Source organism: Alternaria hordeiaustralica (genome assembly GCF_023758085.1).
Source record: "Alternaria hordeiaustralica strain BMP 2776 chromosome Unknown scaffold_15, whole genome shotgun sequence".
Lineage (NCBI taxonomy): Eukaryota > Fungi > Ascomycota > Dothideomycetes > Pleosporales > Pleosporaceae > Alternaria > Alternaria hordeiaustralica.
This window is the reverse complement of record NW_026056787.1, coordinates 66,652-88,006: the sequence shown is the minus strand read 5'-3', so window position 1 is coordinate 88,006 and position 21,355 is coordinate 66,652. Positions and strand designations below refer to the sequence as shown.

Genomic DNA, 21,355 nt, shown 5'->3' with positions numbered 1-21,355 from the left:
GAGTCAACTAACGCAACTCCAGTCGTCATTTCCACGGCCCTGCATTCCTAGGGAGGAAAACGCGTCAGGTACCCGAAGTCCCTTATCGCATCCCCAGCCTCCTCCCCTTCGGAGATCAGCAACCGACCACCTCATTTTCCATGTCCGGAGCAACTATACCGAGGCTGCGATGCAAATCCGAAGTTCCGCCCGTAGCGCTACCCGTTGCTTTTCCTTGGTACAGCCTCGGCCTCTGGCGCGGTACCGCGTGCATGACACGGAAACGTGGTACGATGGTCAGCACCTAACAACGCGCAGCATTAGTTCAGGTCGCGATATGTTGGACCCGGACTCCCGGGAAAAGGAAGGCCAAAATCAGGAGCTAGGTGCGATGGTTGAGAGATGGCGGTATTGTTGGGCTTTGTACTAGAGGGCTGGGGGGCTGGGAGTGTTGTTGTTGTCTCCAACCTCTTCGCGAAGAGAGTTGGGAGGGGAGAGGTGCCCGATCGCTTTTTTCGGGGTGGTGCGTGTTGTCGCATTGGGGAAGTTGTCGCGTGAGGAGATCTACCGTTAATGACGGCAAAGGCCATTGGAGTGGAAAAGCTCTTTTTAACTTTGTGAACTTGTCATATCAACGTATTTAGGTATCTATTAAACTCCATGGAGAAACAGTAGCGAACAAGAAAGTGAACACTCTAGTATGAAATGGGACGAATCAATCAACACTATCTCGCCTCCGCGTGGAGCAAAGAAACCGTTAACCTCTCACTTCTTCTGTCCCGCTCTTGTTCACATTCGCGTGCGCACGCCTCCCTGATTCACTACTAGATGGACTTTTGGAAGCAAAACAATTCTGGGAAGCCCAAAGGCAGCAATCTGCTCTTTGTGGACGCACTCACATGTCGCAATCAGGAGGCTGTTGCATCTATCCTTCACTCTGACCGCGAGAGCGCGTCGCGAGTGACGCGAAGTCAAAGCTACTGATAGAATGCGCCCTCTACATCGTAGCTGGCCAGCCCGCAACGTCTCAAGTACTGAGTGATTGCGCATATGAAGAACGTTGATTCACTCCACCCGTTCCATTCAGACATAGCAAACGTTGTTGCTTAAAGCACTGTGGGTCATCACGTGAACTCATTGTACTAGCCACTCCTCTCTGCGTATATAAATCACCGCACTTCCCCTCCTCCTCCTCCTCCTCCTCCTCCTCACTACAACTCTTGGAGTTTGTCTACTACTCGCGTTCAACCGCGCAAGAGGGATCTCCTTCTTTTCAGGCCTCTTGCCTCCCATCTATGCGCTGCTCGATGCGCCCCCTCCGTCCAGTAAGTTGGCATTGTCGCTACTGAGGTCCCGTTGGATTCCGCTCCTCCAAACGCGTGCTGCAAATGATTGCGGGCAATGCGATCGAAATGTCGACGCACGTTGGAGAAAAACGTGTGCTGCGGGTAACTGTGGGCAAAGCGATCGAGAGGTCGACGCACGTTAGCTAGAGCTACATGTGCTGCGACTTGCAGGCAACGCGAACTGAAAATTTCGACGCATGTAGCTCGAAGAAAAGACATGTGCTGCAGGCAACTGCGGGCAAAGCGATCGAAAGGTCGACGCGTGTCAAAACAAAACGTGTGCTACAAATGACTGTGGGCAAAGCAATCGAAAGATCGACGCACGTTATATACCGAGCTTTATGTGCTGCAGGCAACTGCGGGCAATGCGAACTGAAAGGTTCGACGCATATAGCTCTGTACGAGGCATGTGCCGCATGTAAATGTGGGCAATGCGGACCGAAAGGTTCGACGCATGTCGATGGTATGTGCTACGGGCAACTGTAGGCAAAGCAAATCATGAGATTCGACGCATACCATAAAACCAGACATGTGCTGCAAAAAGACTGCAGGCAAAGCGAGCCGTGAGGTTCGACGCATTTCTGCGACATGTGCTACAGGCAACTGTGGGCAAAGCGGATCGTAAGATCCGACGCATGTCAAAGAAAATAGCGTGTGCCGCAGCGGAACTGTGGGCAAAGCGAATCGAAAGGTTCGACGCACGGAGGGAGCTGTGGGCCACAAGTTTTACTTGGGGTAAAGATGGACATGGTACATCGCACGGCGGGGAATACTGCAGCATGCGAGAGCTGGCTGCGAGCGTTGCGCTCATATGGTAGACGAAAGCCGATACCATCTTCTTTGTTCATACTGCACGGATGCGTGTCAGTCCGCAGTCTCTGAAGACATCTTTTTCGTTGAGTTTTGGCTCTTGCAGCCAGTCTTGAAGAAGGGGATAGATGAAGTATCGAGGTAGAGACAGGAGGTGTACAGTAATTCAAGATACTTCATACTGCATCGTTCAACCTCAGCCGTTGAGACTTGCCATCGCATAGTTTATCCACCGATGAACTCTTCCCTTCTTGCTTCTATCCTGACCATCTTTCAACTCTTCCTCATGCTTGATATCATCCTTCTTCTTTTCGGCTTTGCGCTGTTCCTCCAGTTTCACTTGCTTCTCCACTGTTCGAAGTCAGCGTGCAACTCTATATTCCAGTCAGAAGTGGTAGTTCACATTCTGCTTTGCTGTAAACGTTGGCTCCAACTCCTGCACTATCCATGATGATGACTGTAGCAAGATGCGCTGACGACCGTAAAAGGATAACGTGTGGCTGGACAAAGACTCTAGGTCAGCGAAGACGTTGTGTCATGGATGCGGTGTAGCTTTAAGTGTATGCAGTGATGATCGAAGGATTCGCTTCGATGCAGGTAAGGAGGCTGAGCACTGCCTCCGCCATAAGACATAGCACGAACTAACCGTAATCAGCAATGACAATGCGGAGACACATGCTCCGCTACGCAATGAGCAATGAAGGTCAGCATGATGAATCGATACTCCATAGTCATATTATGATCGGTACTTCTATGCTAGACAATAACCACATAGTTCATTGCCTGTGGTATCCATATCATCATCCTCGCGAACCATCGCACAATGCGAAATGGCCACAACATATCTTCTACTGCATGAACTTCTCGACATCAGAGTAAGTTAAACGCCCATTCGAAACCTATTTCTTGGAGGCGACTTTGGCGAGGTCGGCAAGGGCCTCGCGGCGCTTGAACTTGGCATCCTGGATTACGCCTGCATGTGTCAGTGTCACGTCGGTAGAGGAAGATATCATGCCACTTACTGGCATCGGCATCGCTACTGAAGTTGCCAGACCATGTGATGAAGGTCTTGCCCTCGTGTGCGCCGGAGGTGACGGGGTATACGCGGATGGTGGACACGACGGAGGAGTAAGAGAGCTCGGGCTTGGAAGTGATGACGGAGTATGTGATGAAGTGGTCGATGGACTGTGTTTACGAGTCAGTGGCTGCTGGTGTTGTTTGCATCAATGCATCACCTACCGAGTGCTCCTCCTGCTTGACCTCAAGCTCGGCGCCGTCCTTGAAGGTCCACTTGACGATGTCGGTCTCCTCTGAAGTGCCCTTGACGAACTCGCTCTTGTCGAGCTTGGACCAGAACTTGCTGAAGTCCTGGAGCTTGATCAGGTGCCAGACATCGCTGAAAGACGCGTCGATGACGGCTGACTCGCTGACCGAGGTGGAGGTGGGGATGGATCCAGACATGTTGGTTCGATTGGTACAATTGGGGTCTTCTTAATTGGTTATGAGGTTTACGGGTGATACAATGAAGATTGGTAGTCAGGGTCGTGGGCAGAAGAGAAGTTTGGTGGGGCGCGCAGTTTGTTGCAGACTAATGGCGTCATAGCAACCTGCACTTCGGAAAGCTGCAGCTACCCCTCCTCCGCATCGCGACTGCTCGACATCGCCACTAGGCGCCCCCATCCTCATGTATCGTGACATCTGGGTGCATTCTTCGTCTTCAGTACCCTGGTATACGAGATACACAAGACAGTAGCTCTACACTTGGCTTCTACCACACGACCGACATCTACCTAGCCAGGTAAGAGATACAAGACCTTGGGCGGTTATGATACTCCAGACCACGTAAAGCGTCTCTCTCAGATCGCGCTGTATACTGCAATCTGATGCAATACTTGTCGAAGATTCCAGGTTTCACGCATTGTATACGGTGGTCTTGTCACCACTCCCGACACTCTCTACAACCTTGAGCACCTCCGCGCTTTTCCTTTCGAAATATTTCCAACACATTCTCCTTTTGTTTTTGCATGCGGGCAGGTGATACTTCCGTCGCTTTCATGACCTATCCCGAGAGCCCAGCGTACACCACCGTGTAATGCCTGTGGCCAATCACAGTCCTTCCGCCACAGCCACCGCCACATCGGAGGAAATCTAGCCCCGACCCACCAGCCGTCTGGACGCGCAACGCCCGTTTGCCTACTCACCACCCTGCTAGGCGGCAGTCGAGGCACGCGGCCTGGAAGGCTATCGTCGATGGTCCCTCTGGTAACTTCTGTGAGCTTCTCTAGTATTCCCAAGATGATGGGTGATTGGTCTCTGCACGCAAATGGCGCGATTGGTAACCCGAGAGGCTGCCCATATCGGTGGCAAGTAAGTCAAAGGAGGGGTGCACATACGTACGTTCGCACGTGCGACCTGATGCCTGGAGCCGTTTATTTTGTATAAGACGCCGAAACAGGTAGGCTATGATGGTCAATCCAAACACCGCACTTCCTTCTACTTTACGACACAAGTCATCATCATGCCATCAGTCACATACATGAACAATTCCGCTCCCTTCTGGGACTTCGTCGCTGGCCTCGAGCAGCAAGGCTCGCAACACCCATTCTTTGCACAGAACCGTAACGACGGTACCGACAACCATCGCGAGATGCCAACCCAAGACGCTCAGGATCCCTTTACACCGATCAGATGGGGTCAATTCTTTGGTGGCGAAAGGGGAATGCCTCACCGTGGCGGCCCTCCTCACGGTCACCCCGAACATCGTCATGAGAGAGCCACCGGCGAGCCAAACCAAGAACGCAATGAACAACCAGAAACCGAAAAGGATGCTACTATGAATGCCGATTACGACAACGGTGAAGGCCCATCGGGCAACTCTGGCTCCGACAACGATGCTCACAACGGTGGCCGACCACATGGTCGCTGGGGTGGAGGACGTCGAGGACGCTGTGGCCAGGGCGGCCCTGGAGGCTCTGGCCCACACCATCACTCTCATCCCTACGGCGGCTCACCTCGTCATGGACCACACCATCGCGGCCATCGCGGAGGCTGGGGCCCATGGGCTCGCGGAGGACCCTTCGGAGGCATGGGCGGCGGATCTTTCGGTGCTGGCCATAACGCCTGGAATTCCTTCGACCCCTCAACCCTTGCTGCCCAGCTCTTCAGCCAGTTCACTGAGAGCCACCCTTCCAATACCGCCAACGCTACCAAGCCCACCGAGGCCGATGACTACACACCCGACGCCGATATCTTTGACACCGAGTCCGCCTACGTCGTTCACGTCTCGCTTCCCGGCGCCAAGAAGGAAGATGTTGGTGTAAACTGGGATGCTGAGAAGAGCGAGCTTAGCATCGCTGGCGTGATATACCGCCCTGGTGACGAAGAGTTCTTGAAGAAACTGGCCCTGAACGAGCGTAAGGTTGGAGCTTTCGAGAGGAAGATTCGCCTTGGGACGAGGGCCAACCCTGCCAGTGTTGACGCCGATGGTATCACGGCGAAGCTGGAAGATGGTGTGCTCAGAGTCGAGGTCCCAAAGCTGGACTCTGGATACGTTGAGATCCGTAAGGTGGATATTGAGTAGGGCGGACGCTGTTATGGTTACAGAGAGGCAGACAGGTGACGGGGCTATCGTATATCATGGATTAACTTTCTTTCGAACATCAGGATTAATTGTATTGCTATGTAATGAACTGGTTATATTATCACGTCCCATGGACCTTTGCTCATTTTCTTGCCGTTCTTTCTCTTTCCACGCGCTTGAGCCAGGCCATGGCAAACCATGTAGCTCAGTGAAAGATGAAATAACTATCCTCACTAGCTGCTTCCGGCTTCACCGGCTCGCAAAGCGCAACGTCAGTGAAAGGGTCAGTTAAAACAAGCGCTCACCTCCGACAAATGGGCCCACTACCCAGGCCTAAGTTTGCGTCACATCAAACGCGTCTCGTTACCTTTAACTCTCAACTCTGACCTATACCACACCAGGAAGTTCAGTTACGCCCTTCTCCAAAGCCATGACTCCTCCTACCGAGCTCACTCCACCGATGGACCAACCCCGTCGGTTCCCGACAGTCGAAGACGAGACTCCCGCCGGTGAAGCCAGTCAGATAGCAACGGCCATGTCGACTTCCGTGTCATCTGCGGCTATCGAAGGAGCTACCACCTCTCCTACTGTGGCAGCTGTCGAACCACCCCCTCATGACATCGCCGACGTCGTCCTCTCATCGCTGTCAGAACACACGAAGCCTCAGCACATGGACGACGCTACCCAAAGTGCGGACTTAGAGAAGTCTCATCCCGGCTCTGCTAAACGCGACACCCATCTGCCTCCACCAATTTGCATTCAATCTGGACGGGGCTACATGTATTTCCCACGTGCATCGCTATCAGAGCACACGAAGCCTGAGCCCATGGACACCGTTACCGAAAGCGCGGACGCAGAAAAGTCTCACCCTGGCTCTGCTAAACGCGACACTCCTCTGCCTCCACCAATTTGCATTCGATCTGGACACCTGCAATACTACACCTCTTTCCCACGTACATCACCAGAGCAAGTCTCTTCGATCTTCCCAACTGAGCTTCCGCCGCGTCCTCCGCAGAAGCAATCGTTGTTGAAGCGGTTGCAAGGTTCATCTACGCGCCCTGCTCAGACCGACAAACAGGCGTCTCACGACCACACTTATCGAACGCCCGACATCGAGTTGGCTGCACCTGGTGAGACCGCGCGCTCTCACGATGCGAACCGGTCTCGAAGCCTGATGTTCTGGCTCCTGATTATGCTTGGAATCTGTTTGAGCAGTATCATCGGGATTGTCATTCACTGGGCTGTGACCCGTGAGGAGTAGCAGTTTCGAGGCAGAAGGTGTCTGAGTTGGATGCGGGAATGAAGCACTGGGATTGGAGGAGCGGAAGCTATGAAGATGGATGGGGATACTTACGGACGTATGGCAAGGCATGCTTAGAGTCTAGCATCGTATGAACATGGATGTCTTGCGAGCGCTCAGGTTTTGGAAGCTACCGGTGCTTTGTGCGCAGCTAGGGAGATTGCGCGCAAGTATGCACCAAATACAAGAAGAAAATTGGACACTCTGGAGCCTACAGTACCTAGGTATTAGGTAGTGAGCTACTCTGGACGTTTCTATCGTAATGCAGTCTGCAGACGTGTTCGAATTTTCCCTTGTCTGAGGGTATATAGGCGGCAGGCGCTTCTGCGAATAACACATAAAGCTTTCACTTGCGTGCTTCTCCCACAATCCAGTGCTCAGTGTGAGAGTCTGGCTACTTCTAGGGGCTATAGGCCTTTCGCTACCGCTCAAATCGCTTCTCATTGACACTTCTCTTAGAGCACGTTTCAACTTACTCCACTATACATGGCAAACAACATAAATCCCGCGTACTATTTCACTCCTTTCCCAGCAGACCTCCCTCCACGTCCCAAAGCGAAGCGCAACATCATCAATCGCGCGATATTGTCCGTGTCTTCCCTATTCTCTTTTTGCACAAAGAAGTCCGGGGAGCCAAAGATAGAAGAAGAGCTTGAACGCTGTGGTTTTTCAGCCCAAGATATTGCGGAATGCAAAGCAAGACAGGAACAATGGGATGATCAGTGGCGAGGGTAATGGTGAGAGCGACGATGTCAACGCGTGGCTAACGACTGCGACGGCCATACGGAGATGATGTCTGCTAGTTATAAAATGAATATTTCCGGTACGCCGAAATTGGTGAAAAGCTTGAAGGTCTGACGGTCACCGTGATGTCCAATGCTGACAGTGAGCTTATCGATACCGGCGCTACATGACTCGCGCGAGCTATGGCTTCCACAACATCAGCTCGAAGTCCACGAACACTACTTTGCTTCGAGAGCCATCATGTTTTCCACTTGGGACTACCCGCAAGTATCCGACATCTAAACGATCGCCAGGTACCGGCCAAAAGCCACGATAGATTTACACCGCAATCCGCGAACTTGGGTTCGGCCTGACAGGCGCGCCGAGCATTGGCATGCAGTCGCCTCTGGGCATCGTCACTCGAGTGGACAAAACCCATGTGGACCTTCCTCTTTGCGCAAAGAGCGGAGCTAGTATGGACCATGGAACTACCATGGCTGGTCTCTTATCGCGAGAAGTCAGCACTATAAAGCAGAGCTGGTGAGTCGGCCATGTCAATTGTACCTGCGTAGCCTCAGCCAACTAACGCGACCATGCAGCTCATCTCTCGCGTAGCCGCAGCCACGGCAGTCCTCGCCAGCAGCGTTTCTGCTGTAAACTTCACGGGCGATGTCGTGAACGGCGTCCCGGTCATCAGCGGTCTCGACCTCGCTGATGTGCCTCCCCAAACCGTGTCCAAGTACTACATGCGAGCTGGCGAGCTCAATGGCGGACATCCCGTGCATATCCCCATCATAGTTGCGCGCGGAACCCCGGAGAGTCTGCATACGGGAAAGAAGCTGTCGCTTTCAGCCTCCATCCACGGTGATGAGTTGAACCCGGTTCGCGTGGTTCAGCGCATGTTTGAGCAGCTCCAAGACCAAGTCGCGACGCTCAATGGCACAGGTATGTACCATGAATCTTCACGGAGATCATTGCTAACGTTACGCAGTCATTGGTATTCCGACGGTCAACCCCATGGGAATCTACCTCAACCAGCGAAACTACTTCACGTCTGGCGCCAGTGGTTCTCTCACAAACGTCAACCGCATCTTCCCGGGTGTCTCGGCCATGGAAGGAGGCAGTGGTCCCGACATTTTGGCGTACAACATCTGGAACCAAATCTGGGCCAACACGTCCAATGTTGACGTTGGCATTGACCTGCGTAAGCCCAATACTTCCAAAGTCTGGCAAAGCTTAGCTAACACAGTCTAGACACACCCAGCTCCGGCGGAGAGACCTCGCTATGGTGCTACTCCGACTTCCGCCTCCCCTACGTCGAGCGCCTCGCCAAACTTCTCCAACCCGATACCCTCAAGATCGATCCTGGTGAGCCAGGCTCCATCGAGACAACCTTTGTCGATTACGGCATTCCCTCGCTCACAGTAGAGATGGGACAAGCAAAGGTCTGGAACAACAGCCTCATCGACCGCGTAGTCGACTACGTAAACCGCGTCATGGTCGACCTCAAGATGACGGGCACAAACGAGACCGTGGAGCCCGATCTCAGCAACACATACATGATCACCACTTTCCACGACACATGGTCGCAGTACGGAGGCTTTGTTGAGAGGCTTGTACAGGTCGATGAGCCAGTCACCAAGGGCCAGCCCATTGCCCATATTCGCAACCCCTTTGGCGATATCATCGAGACGCTTCTTTCGCCAGAGACTGGACGTATGTTCCAGAGCCCGCGTGACCCTAGCATCGAGCCTGGTGGCAGTGTAGGACAGATTGCGTACAACAGCACGGATCCTGAGTGTGCTGACGGATGCATCCTGTCTGGTCCTCAGGGCAGCAGGAGATAGTTTAATGTTTATGTAGCATGATAATAACACGCCTACCGCGTCATCTTGCTCGAGCATCTTCCCATTTGCAAGGTCAAACAAGTCTTCTAGTTTCTTCACACAGGAAGGTGAACGTGCGATACCCGAGATGCATTGACCAACAGCGGATGTCGTACAAACGAAAGACTCATACCTTCCTTAGACTTCTCCTGATGCCTTGATAACTTGTTTGATACACCTCTGCATACTCGTCACTCGAATGCGAGCTCTCGATCGTCACAATGTCCGCCATTCCTACTGCGACGCTTACTCGCGTCGGAGCGATTTCATACTACATTCCATCACACTTGACGTCAATACCTCCAGAATCCCGCAAGTGTGTCTTTGGCTGCGCGCCTGATTTCAACGACGGACTCGTTCCAATCGCTTTGTTTGTTCTTGAGAACGCGAGAGATGCTTCAGAACCCAATTTATCCTCTACTGTTAAGTCCTGGCTCAAGACAGATGATGTGTTCAACAAGCATTTCCTGAAACACGTCTACTTCTTGGTTTCCGCAAACACCAAACTTTACCTGGACACTTTGGCAATCAGCATACCGGAAGAGTGGAAAAACCAAAGCGTTCATGCCGTGGTGGTGAACTCAAATAGAGATCTAGTTAGCTTCTGCGGTGGACCATATTTTGCTTCCGACGCTGGCATTTATCAGGCATGGCGCTTGTTTGACGACACGAACGAAGCTTTTCAGTTTCCAGTGGTTCCTGATGAGCATAGAGAGCATACGTGCGTACTTCATTGCTCCAGCATGATGCGCCCTCTTCCACACTTGGCTCTGCTAATAACCTGTTCATAGATTTGGCATCCCTGGAACAGCTGCGATTCCAGTCCCTAGTCGTTGTTATCATGACAAACCCTCCAAATCCATGCCTCTTTCTGGTATTAGAGTAGCCGTTAAAGACAACATCGATCTGAAGGGAGTGCGGACAAGCGCTGGCAGCCGGGCCTACCAGACCTTGTATCCCGAGAAAGAACGCAGCGCCGCCTGTGTTCAAGAGCTTATAGAGGCCAGGGCAGTGATTGTAGGCAAAACGAAAACAGTGCAATTCGCCTCTGGAGAAAATGCCAGAGATTGGATTGACTACTCTGCACCGTTCAATCCTAGAGGCGATGGGTATCAAGAACCTAGTGGCAGTATCACAGGAAGCGCTACAGCTGTGTCAGCGTATGACTGGATAGATGCCACTTTAGGGACTGATAGTAAGCTCACTTTTCGTTCGAAGCTTCTATCGGACTAATGCGTCCGTAGCATTTGGAAGCGTAGTAGGCCCTGCAGCCGATCACGGCTTATTTGGACTTCGCCTATCCTTAGGTGGCATATCGACGGAGGGGATTGTACCAGTGTCAAAGTAAGCATGGAGAGTATACTCCTACCTGAAAATGAGACTGACGCACGAACAGAGAACTCGACACTGTCGGGTTCTTCACGCGCAGCATTCAGATGGCTACCACGATATCTCGAACGCTGTGTGCTCGCGGAACAGCCAAAGGATCGCGTGCGGACAAAGTTGAGCTATTATACCCCACTGACATCTTCTCTGGATGCCACAACAAGTATCTATCCCATACAGGGCGTTTCATACGTCACTTGGAAGACTTCCTGCAGGTCAAGCGAAAGAAGCTCGATATAGATGGCCTATTCAGGCGGCAAAGCATCGCTGGCGGAGCTTCACTGAAGAATTATCTAGATACCGTGAACGTCTCCGCTGCTATCTTCTCGCACATTTGCTGACACTCATAGCAGACTGTTGCTCATATTCAGCTATATGACTGCTACCAGAATTGCCAGACATTCGTGCGAGACTACGAGAAGGAGTTCCATGAGAAGGCATTCGCGGATCCTTATATCGAGTACAAATGGTATGTCGTTATGTTGGAGACGAGGTAAACTTGAGCTAATCGTTCGGTCAGGTCTCTTGGCAAGGACCTCACGGTGGAGCAATATGAGCAAGCCGTCAAGGAGCGTGACACCTTTAGGGACTGGATACCTACTGCAATACTACCGCAGCCATCCGATGGACAGAGTCTGGATAAGATACTCATTTTTCCAAGCGGAGATACGGAACCTATGTACCGACATGAATATCATAAGTAAGTGAGCAGGTGCTGAGATAAGCTGATAAAAGCTTACCCCGCGCAGGAGATCGCTCGAAGGAGGCGCGAGCAAGAAGCAAGGTTTTGGTTACAAGCCAAGCCATGTACCTATTCTTGCGGGCCTACCGTTCTTCACTATTCCCTGTGAGCCACGACTTGTCAACATTTGAACGAACGTTTGTCTCACATGTTGCAGATGGCCAGTATCCGTATAAATCATCAGTCACGGGCAATATAGAGTACCTTACAGGTGCCATTGGCGTAGTTGGCCCCCAAGGTATGTTCATCGATGACTTTGTTCGATGGAATCGCCTAGTAACATTATTGAGGGAGTGAAATTGCTATGCTTGAAATGCTTCAAGAGTTTTTCGAAAAGACTCCCGAGTTGTGTGGTACGGTGTTGACGGGGTCGACTGCATTCCCCCGCGGGTTATGAAGCCTGTACTTGGTAAGTACAACAGACCCTCGATCACATCATGAGGGGAGTTGACGGTCATATAGCTTGTCGGTTGTTTCATTACTTCTATCTATCCCTGAGCTGTTATAGCATTCAAGGCAACTTTTACACTCCAGCAAAAGACTGACAAATACAGTCTTGCTGCAAGTCATGCAACCATGCAATCCTCCTTCGTGAACAAATGCACCTAAGCAGATGAAGGCTCCCTCTCCTCAGCAGGAGGGCCACCAACGTTACCCCTCTGACCAGTAGGCACATCATCAAGATTCCTCTGAGCAGCATGTGCAGGGTCATCCTTCAGTTCCCTGATATCACCACCAGTTGTCTGGTCCTTGACGCCGCTAGCCAGGCCGGCCAGGCCCTGGCCCTTGCTGGAACCATCGTGGAGTTCTTGCGATGTTTGGCCTTGGACTGGCTGGCCGAGACCAGTGTGAACGTCACCTGAAGTGGCGCCTTGGAGGGTGTCGGAGGCTTGGTGGTACATCTTTTGGTTGTTTAGGTCGGGGTTGGGCTGGAAGGTCTTGGATGCTGGCGCGGTGCCGGCGGGGAGCGTTTGTGCGTTGAACTCGGGGACGGCGTCGTTGCCGACGAGCTTTCCGGGTTGGTGCTTGGGTTTGTTAGTTGGGTTCGACGGTGATATGCTTTGGGGCTTGGTAGTGTTGACGGAGGGCTCCAATGAGTTCAGAAGACAACCACACAAAGAGCTGTATAGGTGTTAAGGAAGCTTGTGTATACTTACACCACCTTTCATGAGGGGCTCACTGGGCGCGACGTGTCCAGCGAACTGGCGACCGTCGCTGACAGCATCGGGGTTCTGGTTCTGGCTCATGGTTGCAATGTGGATTTGTTGTAAATCGCGAGATTTGAAATGTAATGTAGTGGATGGGTAAATGTGAAGGTTGTTGAGTAAGAAGATGAGTGTCGTGTGCTATGTGAAGTAAACTTTCATCATGGGCTTTCTATAATCCCATATGATAGCGTCACCACCTTTGACATCAACTCGACGTCATGCCCACTTGCGCTAGTTCAGCCATCTGTGGTAATGGGCTCTGCTGAGAAGAGCGGGTACCTGACGTCGGCAATTTGATCCGGTGTCCTGCTATTCGATCAGACTTTGCTTGGTGATCGCCGATGATAAAGGTTGAGGGGTACGAGGGGCTATTGTGAGTGAAAGGGACTCTGTCGGAACAGCATTCCGAACATTCCGACGTCGCGATCGTCCGACACACATTTACCACCATGACGTGGATGAATAGAAAACAAACTCTTGGCGGAAGTAAGAAAAATCGCGTAGGTCATGAGACGTTGTGGTGTTTGCGACAAAATCACGTTAGCTGTTGGTGATAGAAGCGATGCAGTCAACGCCTGTCGCGACCACTGACATGATCTGTTCGGTAGCATCAGCCGTGAGTACCTCAAAGTCAGTGAAGGTTCTGTAGTGAGCCTGCGAAGAAAGGTCTGACATGACTGTTGCAGCTATGTCTCTGGAGCAAAACACTGAACTCAGACAACCAAGTGATGATTTTGACCAAACTTCATAACTTTTGTGTATTGATTGGCCGTTGGCTTCAAGAGCATGGAAGCTCTGAAAAGCTGTAACAGTGTGAACACGACTTTTATGTCGTAATTGTGTTTTGCATCTGCCTCGTGGGTATCGTACTGGGTATCACTGCCCGTCCAACGTCCCCGGGCCCTGATCCTCGCCGCTGCTCTGCCTAGAGCAATTCGCCCCAGATCTGAAAGATTTCCTTGTTCGTCTCTTGCTCATTCCTCCTCCTGTATGAACGGGTTCGGGATTTCTTCGCTTCCGTCGACGGGCGAGATGACGACGAGAAGAGTGCCGCGCGCGACAATTAGACCAAGCTTGCGATACCGGATGTTGCCGTCCTCGTCTGGGTGAAGTCAGCTTTGTCAATTTGAACGCGATGTTGAAGGACATACCAGTCAGGGCTTCTTTGACCTCATCCAGGACAAGGTTCATGAGCTGGTCGTAGCCTTTGAGCGTGCCAATGACTGCAAGAGGTTAGCTCCCAGCGCTCCTTCCCAATTGTCCTGCCTTGCATACCTTCACGTCCGCCACTGAACTTGACGGTGATCTGCTTGTCCATGTACTTGCTCAGGTCAAGAATGTTCTCTTTCTTCGGGCGCTCAGTCTGTCCGCCTGCACCGCCCGCTTGTGCACCGCCACGACCGCCACCTCGACCCCCGCGGTCGCCGCCCCGACCTCCGCCTCGACCCCGGAATGCGCCTCGCTCAGACATGGTAGTAGCGTGGAGAGGGAGAGACGCGTTTTGGATGTTGAAGCTTGTGGTGACGTGCAGCGGCCGCGCCCAGTAAGAGGTGGTGGTCCGTGCCGCTCCGGGAAAGGCTCCTCCCACCCCACATCCCGGTCACGTGCGTGGCTTTGGTGTCAGGCGACGCAGGGGTGGAAACATGATTTCCGCCATGCTTCCAGACCTCCGCCGTGCTGTGGCGCTTGCATCGTAGCAGCTAGATTCACCCAGGACGCGTGGGCCTGCGGCATTTTTCGTCATCCCTCCAGACGACGACGACGCCAGCCCGGGGTCTTCGGTGCCGGCCTCTTCTTCAGACGGCACCTCACACACTTCTGCCACAGGCTTGCGGGCGTCTGCAAATAGGCGGTCGTGACTGTCCGCCCGTGGCAGGGCGCTCAGTGGCTGTCGTGGTCGGGTCGGCAGAATCTGAATCATCAGCGATGCGCATTCATTGCAGGTCGGCGCCGGGGCCGCTGCTAGCTGCAGACGCGTATTGATTGGGTGGGAGGCGTACGCTGCAAAGCTCTTTCTTATTTCCGGTGCGCTGCGTGCCTTCCCTTGTCCGCCCCTCTGCCTTCCGTTCGGAGCACTTCAGCCACCGAGCAGCCGTTTGGCTTTCCACCCGCGCCCTCGCATCTCTCGCTGCGATTCTCTCTGCGTGATGTATCTTGTCCTGTAATTCGGGCCTTCGCGACTAGACGCGAGCGCCTGCAGTGTGCTGAGCTGTGAGCTGTCCACTTCCTCGCCTAGCGTCCTCCGCTCCACCCTCGAATCTCTGCCATCCGTCCACTCCGCCCTCGCAGCAATCATCAACCTGGTATCCCTCCCACCCAAGCCAAGGTATGGCCACCGCCGACTCGCACGCTGCGGCTGAGCGCACCATGTCGTCGCATCCGCCGCAACACCATGCGCCGCCGCTGCCCGCCGACCTCAAGCGCAAACGCAGTCCTTCGCATGAGATGCACCTGGCTGCGGCCGCGCCTGTCCCCAAAGCCGCTAAGACCCACAACCACCTCCAGATTAACTACCTCGCACGACACCTCGAGAAGGACCTGCCGCTGATAACGAACGATGACACCCTACCCAACATCTTGTCAGTCCTCAGCGACTACCAGGGCGTGCTCGATCGCCATGAGAGCATGGCCTGCAACCTGGGCGCAAGACCATTAGGACCCATCCTGATCAAGCGATTCGAGCGGCTGTTCGACGGACCACCGCGCGTGCTCAAGAGTCACGGAAAGGATGGGACCACTGTGACTTGGCTGGACGTGGTCGAGTTCGCGCGCAACAAGCCGGAGCAGTTCCAGCTGGATCAGATGAGCGAAGGCGTGCGCGTCTGCCAGTTCTACACGAAGCAGTGTCGGGTCCAGATCTCAGAGGAGGATTTCGTCTTGATCTCATCTGGCATCCCGCAAAAGATGATCCCACCCCAACCCATCATCGAAGACGAGGAGAAGGAGCTGGGCACAATGGAGATATTGGAGAAGAATCTCAGTCAGATATGTTCACTTGCCGATCAGGGTGAGTCTGACCGACTATCACTAACCAACACCGACATTGGCTAACATCGCGCAGTCGCTGCCCGCACTCGGCAGCTCAACCACAGACTGAAGGGCCGTAAGCAGGCTATCCTCGATCGACGAGCGACCGCGAGCCCAGCGCCTACCATTCCCCGGCCCACAAGCCCTTCGAATGTCGCCCTTATGAATGGTGGCAGCTCGAGCGCCCCGAGCTCAGGGTACGGCCAGGCGCACGGTCAACCGCACACTCAGGCTCCCCAGACATCACCTGGCGGCGGCGGTGGTTTCGTCGCAGTCAATGCGCGTCAACACCATGAAGCCAATGGCCACGGTCACAGCCACAGTCATAGCCGCGGCCATGGCACTTCATCAACCACCCGGCATGAACTGCTAGCCAAGTTCCACACAACAAATGGCCGGAGTTCGTCCTCGCAGCCGCCCAGTAGCACGGCCGATGTGCGAAGGCCGTCCGTAGGCAGCCATACCAACTCTCACCCCTCTACCCCGGCAGCGATCCCCACAAGGGCTGTTCCCAAGCCCGCGGATGGCCCTCAGGGGTCTCTGCAGCACATTGCAAGACCATCGCAGCCCCTCAATGAGTCTGAGCTGCATTCCATGATGAACTCGCCCGTGCCGATACCAAACACTCCATCCAACCTGCTTCCCGCCTCAAGTCAACGCGCCAGTCAGCAACCCGAAAAGGACGACGGGGGCCCTTTCAAGGTTGAGATGGTACACAGGATGGAAGGGCTGGCCAAGGGTGAACGCATAATACCACCGTGTGATCGCTGCCGGAGATTACACATGGACTGCCTGAAGAATCTCACAGCATGTGTTGGCTGTACGAAGAAACATGCCAAATGCTCGTGGAAAGAGGTCAAAGAAGGAGAGTTGCGCGGCGGATACACGTACCCCCCTGGCACCACCAGCAATGGCCAGAGTGAGACTAGTGACCACGAGAGTGGCGATCGCGCGAGCACGGCGAGTCCCGCTGCAATGATGAGTCCTTCGCATCATGGGCTTACGCCATCACACATGCCGCACGGTAACGGTCAGCACACTCCGCAGCATCAGCAAGTCCATCATCCGTCAGACCAGCATTCGCAACCACCCCCACAGCAGCGCGATGGTTCACACGATGCAAGGGTACCATCGGGCCGCAATACCCCCCACGAGCGGGAGCGGGAAAGGAATGTAGAGACGCAGCTCCAAGAAGCTGCACAGTCTAGCCTTGCACATGCCAATGCTCGGCTGGGTGGGTCTGAAGGCAAAGGTCCCACCATGGTCGCCTGAGTTCTGTTGCCACCTTCGTAGGCTTGTCATGCCAGTCTCTGACCTTCTGTCACATTATACACCTGTCAGAAGTTTTTCCAACTGAGCGTACGAATTGGTTTCTCGTTTGCATTTCTTTGTATATTTGTTGCATGATACCATATTCGCTCTTGCTTTGGTTTCGAGGCTTAGGCAGCAGGTTCTCCCCTTCTTCATACTTTACTTTGCCATTTCTCGTGAACGATCAATTTACAATACAATCACTACAACTAAAGCTGTCTCTGCCCACGTGACATCAACATCTGTGATATCGTGATGAGAAGCTCGAGCGGAACAATACTGTGAGCTTCCTGTAATGTACGCGTGCAAGTGTTTCATTACTTCTTCCTTGCTATCCAGAAAGAAGGACGATATGTAGACTGCAGCATACTGCGCGTGTTGGAAATATACCCCGTTTCAATCGTCCCATGCTCTTGCTTCTCCATGACAAAACCAAAGTGTTCGACCAGTGCCACCACCTCCTCGTTTGTGAGTTCTACTGAACCTGGATCGCCAATTCCTGCATCAACATCGGCTCTTCTCCTTTCATCCTCCGCTGCCTCATCTTCACCATCGTCTCTCCGTGGTGGCGCATGCCACAGCAGAGGACCAAGGTTGATCCAGAGACCACCAGGCTTTAAACAGTTGTGAACAGCTTCGATGTAGCGGATAATGTTCGGTGCAGTGTCAATGAAGAAGACGGTGGCTACCGCATCGAACTCGCTAGCGTAATCCTCCCGGCCATACACGACGCAAAAGTCGCCCGTTGACATGCTCATTCGCTCACTTGCCGGTACTTTCGAAGGCCCCTCCTTCGCCAGCTCGGTCGCTGGATGTACATCAGGCACCGTCACCGTTCTCAGTTGATCCTCCCGGGAGACATGATTCGAGCTATTCAGCGCCCAAGGAGCAATCTTGAACTGCCCAGCTCCTTTAGTCTCGTTCAGAACCAGCGCGCTTGCCATGAGCATATGGTACGAGATCTCGTTCCCCTCCACGCTGAATCCAGCACTGCAGATATCGAAGACCAAACGACCAAGTCCAACACCCGGGACCAAGACTTTGAGACTCGCGCGATCGGAATCTGAAGCTGTTCCAGTGCGTGATGTGAACTCTTGCTCCAGCGCCGCTACAACAGGATCGAAGCACTTGGTCCTCTCTACCGCCCCTTCTTGACTCCATTCACGCCAGAACTGGTTTACGCAACTTCGCGCTTTGTCTGCGTCGCCTTGGCTGGTCTTTGCGCCTAGCTCGTCCATGACGATGTTGAAGATCTTGTACTCATCGTGTGCATATTTCTCGGGGACTATCGAGGCGACCCATTCACTATCCAGGGTGGGTGCTAAGAAGGCTTTGAAGCCTGCGACAAAGATGGCTTCAGCTAATTCGGCATTACTATCGATGAGGTCGTCTACTTGGGAGAGCGTTGATAGGATAGAGAAGGGTGGCCGGGACAGCAGTGTCCAGTGGGATTGTGGCAGAGAGTAGAAGGCGCGTCGGCGGAGGTGTGTTCCGTTATAGTGAGCGAGGCGGCGGTATGATCTGTTACAATATCAGTACTTTTGCTTTTGACTTGTGTTGGTGAGGCACGTGGGTGTGTACCGGAAGGAGTCTAGGACTGAGATGATGAGCTTTTGTTCCTCTGGGTCGTTGGAGGGGTCGTAGGGCTCTTGCATCTCCTCTTCCATATTTCTGGGTCAGACAAACGATACACCGCCCTCTTTCTCGAGTTTATAGTCTTGTGCTCTGTTTCGACGCTATTGCGCCACGCGATAATCTTCTGAGTCAATGTTGTTCGCTACGAGAAGTCTAGAGAAAACTCAAGTTCTTTATTCGAGCCGTGATGTGAGCATTTGGCAGTGGCTTGAAGTGGTGTGCGATACAAATGAGATTGCTCTCACGCAAGGACCTTGTCGCGGGGACAATCTCGCGGGTGAGGTTCGCGATGTTGCCCCACCTGCTTACGGCCATCATCGCAACTTCCCTCTCCACACTCCCTGCCAACACCCGCAATGGCTGCCTCAAATCCAGATACCAACGCGTCGCGCGCGCCTATAGAAGTCTCGTTCCCGCTCCCAAAGGCGCCACACACGAACATCCACCTCCAGCTCACCAACAATGGCCCAAACCTACTGCTCTTCCTCACAACCGCGACCCCCGAATCCGCGTCCTCTGCGCCTCTCGGTTCTTTCGTATACGCGATGCCGAATGTAAGTCACCTCATATAATACTCTCATCCTCCCGAGTGTATGTGCTAACGCGTGTTCGCAGAGAGCCAAACCTGCCGAAACCCTCAGCACTCCCCTCTACACCCACGGCGGAACACTAGACTTCGCGACTCGGTTATCCAAGGTCCTTGCACGCAAGACGGGGAAGCCTGTATATGTGGGCAACTCTTCGAGCTTCGCGAGTGCGGGTATGGGAGGGACAGTCGAGGAAGAGATGGAGGGTTTTAGGAGGGTGGTTGAGGTTGTCATGGGGCTGCTCAAGACAGATAAAGAGTAGGCAGAATTGGCTCTGGATGAATAATACACTTGGAAAGTGTGCACACGTATATGCAAAAGTGTGCAGATGAGAGGGCGTCATGGAAAGATAAATATGATCAGGGTTGTGTGGATGGTATCATTTATTGGTAAAGCTACACGATCAGGGTCGCGATTCAAGGCTCTATGCCTCCCTCCTCTTCGATCCGCCCGTAGGCATCAAGGCCTCTATCATAACTTCATAGCTGCTTACTCCTGGCCGAGCCTCTCCTTAGCGCTCTGCTTAGCCTCGTCAGAGGTGTTGGGGTTGTTCAGGGTCGCTTTGAGGCCACCGGCGACGTTGTTGGGGTTCTTGTCACCGCCGGAGGAGGAGACAGCGTTGGCGTCACCACCGTTCTCGATGTCCTGGAGCACCTCCTTAGAGTGCTGCTTGGACTCGTCGGAAGTGTCTAGAGTATGTCAGTCTTGAATTTCAGGAGGAGTGAGCGGAGAACGTACTGGGGTTGTTGAGGTTGGCCTTGTGGCCTCCGACGACGTTTCCTGGGTTGGCAGACATGTTGATGTTTGTGTGGGGAAGGGTTTGTGGTGGTCGATTGGAAGTGTGTTGTAGAAGTTGGGAAGATGATTGAGTTGTTGAGTTGGATAATGAATTTGAAAGGGCGAACCTAGGTGTTCTTATACACATCCAGTTGCCTCGACGTAGCGTGTGTCCTATGCCTCCAAGGGCGCAATGCGAGGTATCGTACGATCGACGTCCATGTCATGGTGTTTGCTACGTCAACGATCGGGGTTCTGCATGCTTGGATGGGCCTGAGGTTAGCAGATCTCTCGTCTCACTGAGTTACCCGCTGCCGCGCAGGTTGGGAAGTCTAGGCTCCAGGCACGCTTTCGCTGTCACTAGCCATTTGCGTTGAGTGAAGAGGTCATGATTAAAGGGGTCGTTCAGGAACTCCTCTCGATCCGTCATAGTCCAGGGCGAGCCGTCAATGGCTGTGGCTACCAAGTGGACCGGAACATGGGGAAGTTTCAGGCACACAGCCATCTACATCATGGCAGATGGTCAATAGCAAATGCCATGTCTCTAGTCCCTGGAGACCCCACTCACTAGGCGATCGATCTTAGATCTAACATGCAGGTTCCCGATTAGTGTGCAGAGATATGGCGACATAGGCACGGGAAGAGCATCTAGATGTACTAGTCGAAACTTTACTGCAACGCTCCGAACCTCGCAATGCACTTCAGACAAAGAAGCGATGTGACTGAATAGCATGGTTGACGTCATTGACGCGTGCATGTGATCTGGCGTCAACGCGAACGCGATGCTAGCGTGACTGCTGCAGCAATCTCGCGTCCAGACCGCTCAACCATCGCGATCAACACCTCCCATGGCGTCTGCTCTTCTCACCGTTCCTTCAAAGATCTCTTGACTCACAGCGGCATGTTACCACAAGCGCAGTATTGCTTTTGCTCGTCCGTCATCGTGTTCGTCATGCTACAGCTCTGACCAGCATCTGTGCGTCCAGGCTGACACTTCATTGCACACCGACTAGCTGCGGCTTAGCCGTGACACCTCGATTCGCGAAATGCGGGCAAGC

At 53.2% G+C, this 21,355-nt stretch overlaps 10 protein-coding genes across 10 annotated transcripts; 5 read left to right on the top strand and 5 right to left on the bottom strand.

Moving 5' to 3' along the window:
* Positions 1 to 3,034: 3,034 nt before the first annotated feature.
* Positions 3,035 to 3,596, bottom strand: J4E84_007092 (uncharacterized protein; the record flags this gene model as incomplete). Its single annotated transcript, XM_049389678.1, has 3 exons — positions 3,035 to 3,108; positions 3,158 to 3,320; positions 3,375 to 3,596. The coding sequence occupies 3 exons, from the start codon at positions 3,594 to 3,596 to the stop codon at positions 3,035 to 3,037; spliced, it is 459 nt and encodes a 152-aa protein (XP_049242422.1).
* A 1,057-nt stretch (positions 3,597 to 4,653) lies between these two features.
* On the top strand, positions 4,654 to 5,715 carry J4E84_007091 (uncharacterized protein; the record flags this gene model as incomplete). The annotated part of the gene is made up of 1 exon (XM_049389677.1): positions 4,654 to 5,715. One exon carries the CDS (start codon positions 4,654 to 4,656, stop codon positions 5,713 to 5,715), a length of 1,062 nt encoding a protein of 353 aa, XP_049242421.1.
* A 460-nt stretch (positions 5,716 to 6,175) lies between these two features.
* On the top strand, positions 6,176 to 6,976 carry J4E84_007090 (uncharacterized protein; the record flags this gene model as incomplete). Its single annotated transcript, XM_049389676.1, has 1 exon — positions 6,176 to 6,976. The coding sequence occupies one exon, from the start codon at positions 6,176 to 6,178 to the stop codon at positions 6,974 to 6,976; it is 801 nt and encodes a 266-aa protein (XP_049242420.1).
* Positions 6,977 to 8,331: 1,355 nt separating this feature from the next.
* J4E84_007089 (uncharacterized protein) lies at positions 8,332 to 9,585 on the top strand (the record flags this gene model as incomplete). The annotated part of the gene is made up of 3 exons (XM_049389675.1): positions 8,332 to 8,683; positions 8,730 to 8,942; positions 8,993 to 9,585. The coding sequence occupies 3 exons, from the start codon at positions 8,332 to 8,334 to the stop codon at positions 9,583 to 9,585; spliced, it is 1,158 nt and encodes a 385-aa protein (XP_049242419.1).
* A 2,772-nt stretch (positions 9,586 to 12,357) lies between these two features.
* On the bottom strand, positions 12,358 to 12,999 carry J4E84_007088 (uncharacterized protein; the record flags this gene model as incomplete). The annotated part of the gene is made up of 2 exons (XM_049389674.1): positions 12,358 to 12,777; positions 12,910 to 12,999. The coding sequence occupies 2 exons, from the start codon at positions 12,997 to 12,999 to the stop codon at positions 12,358 to 12,360; spliced, it is 510 nt and encodes a 169-aa protein (XP_049242418.1).
* A 935-nt stretch (positions 13,000 to 13,934) lies between these two features.
* Positions 13,935 to 14,431, bottom strand: LSM7 (Sm-like protein lsm7; the record flags this gene model as incomplete). The annotated part of the gene is made up of 3 exons (XM_049389673.1): positions 13,935 to 14,062; positions 14,112 to 14,183; positions 14,236 to 14,431. The coding sequence occupies 3 exons, from the start codon at positions 14,429 to 14,431 to the stop codon at positions 13,935 to 13,937; spliced, it is 396 nt and encodes a 131-aa protein (XP_049242417.1).
* Positions 14,432 to 15,288: 857 nt separating this feature from the next.
* On the top strand, positions 15,289 to 17,259 carry J4E84_007086 (uncharacterized protein; the record flags this gene model as incomplete). The annotated part of the gene is made up of 2 exons (XM_049389672.1): positions 15,289 to 15,967; positions 16,022 to 17,259. 2 exons carry the CDS (start codon positions 15,289 to 15,291, stop codon positions 17,257 to 17,259), a joined length of 1,917 nt encoding a protein of 638 aa, XP_049242416.1.
* Positions 17,260 to 17,615: 356 nt separating this feature from the next.
* J4E84_007085 (uncharacterized protein) lies at positions 17,616 to 18,965 on the bottom strand (the record flags this gene model as incomplete). Its single annotated transcript, XM_049389671.1, has 2 exons — positions 17,616 to 18,819; positions 18,880 to 18,965. The coding sequence occupies 2 exons, from the start codon at positions 18,963 to 18,965 to the stop codon at positions 17,616 to 17,618; spliced, it is 1,290 nt and encodes a 429-aa protein (XP_049242415.1).
* A 324-nt stretch (positions 18,966 to 19,289) lies between these two features.
* On the top strand, positions 19,290 to 19,782 carry J4E84_007084 (uncharacterized protein; the record flags this gene model as incomplete). The annotated part of the gene is made up of 2 exons (XM_049389670.1): positions 19,290 to 19,487; positions 19,549 to 19,782. The coding sequence occupies 2 exons, from the start codon at positions 19,290 to 19,292 to the stop codon at positions 19,780 to 19,782; spliced, it is 432 nt and encodes a 143-aa protein (XP_049242414.1).
* Positions 19,783 to 20,009: 227 nt separating this feature from the next.
* Positions 20,010 to 20,316, bottom strand: J4E84_007083 (uncharacterized protein; the record flags this gene model as incomplete). Its single annotated transcript, XM_049389669.1, has 2 exons — positions 20,010 to 20,209; positions 20,259 to 20,316. The coding sequence occupies 2 exons, from the start codon at positions 20,314 to 20,316 to the stop codon at positions 20,010 to 20,012; spliced, it is 258 nt and encodes an 85-aa protein (XP_049242413.1).
* Positions 20,317 to 21,355: the final 1,039 nt, after the last annotated feature.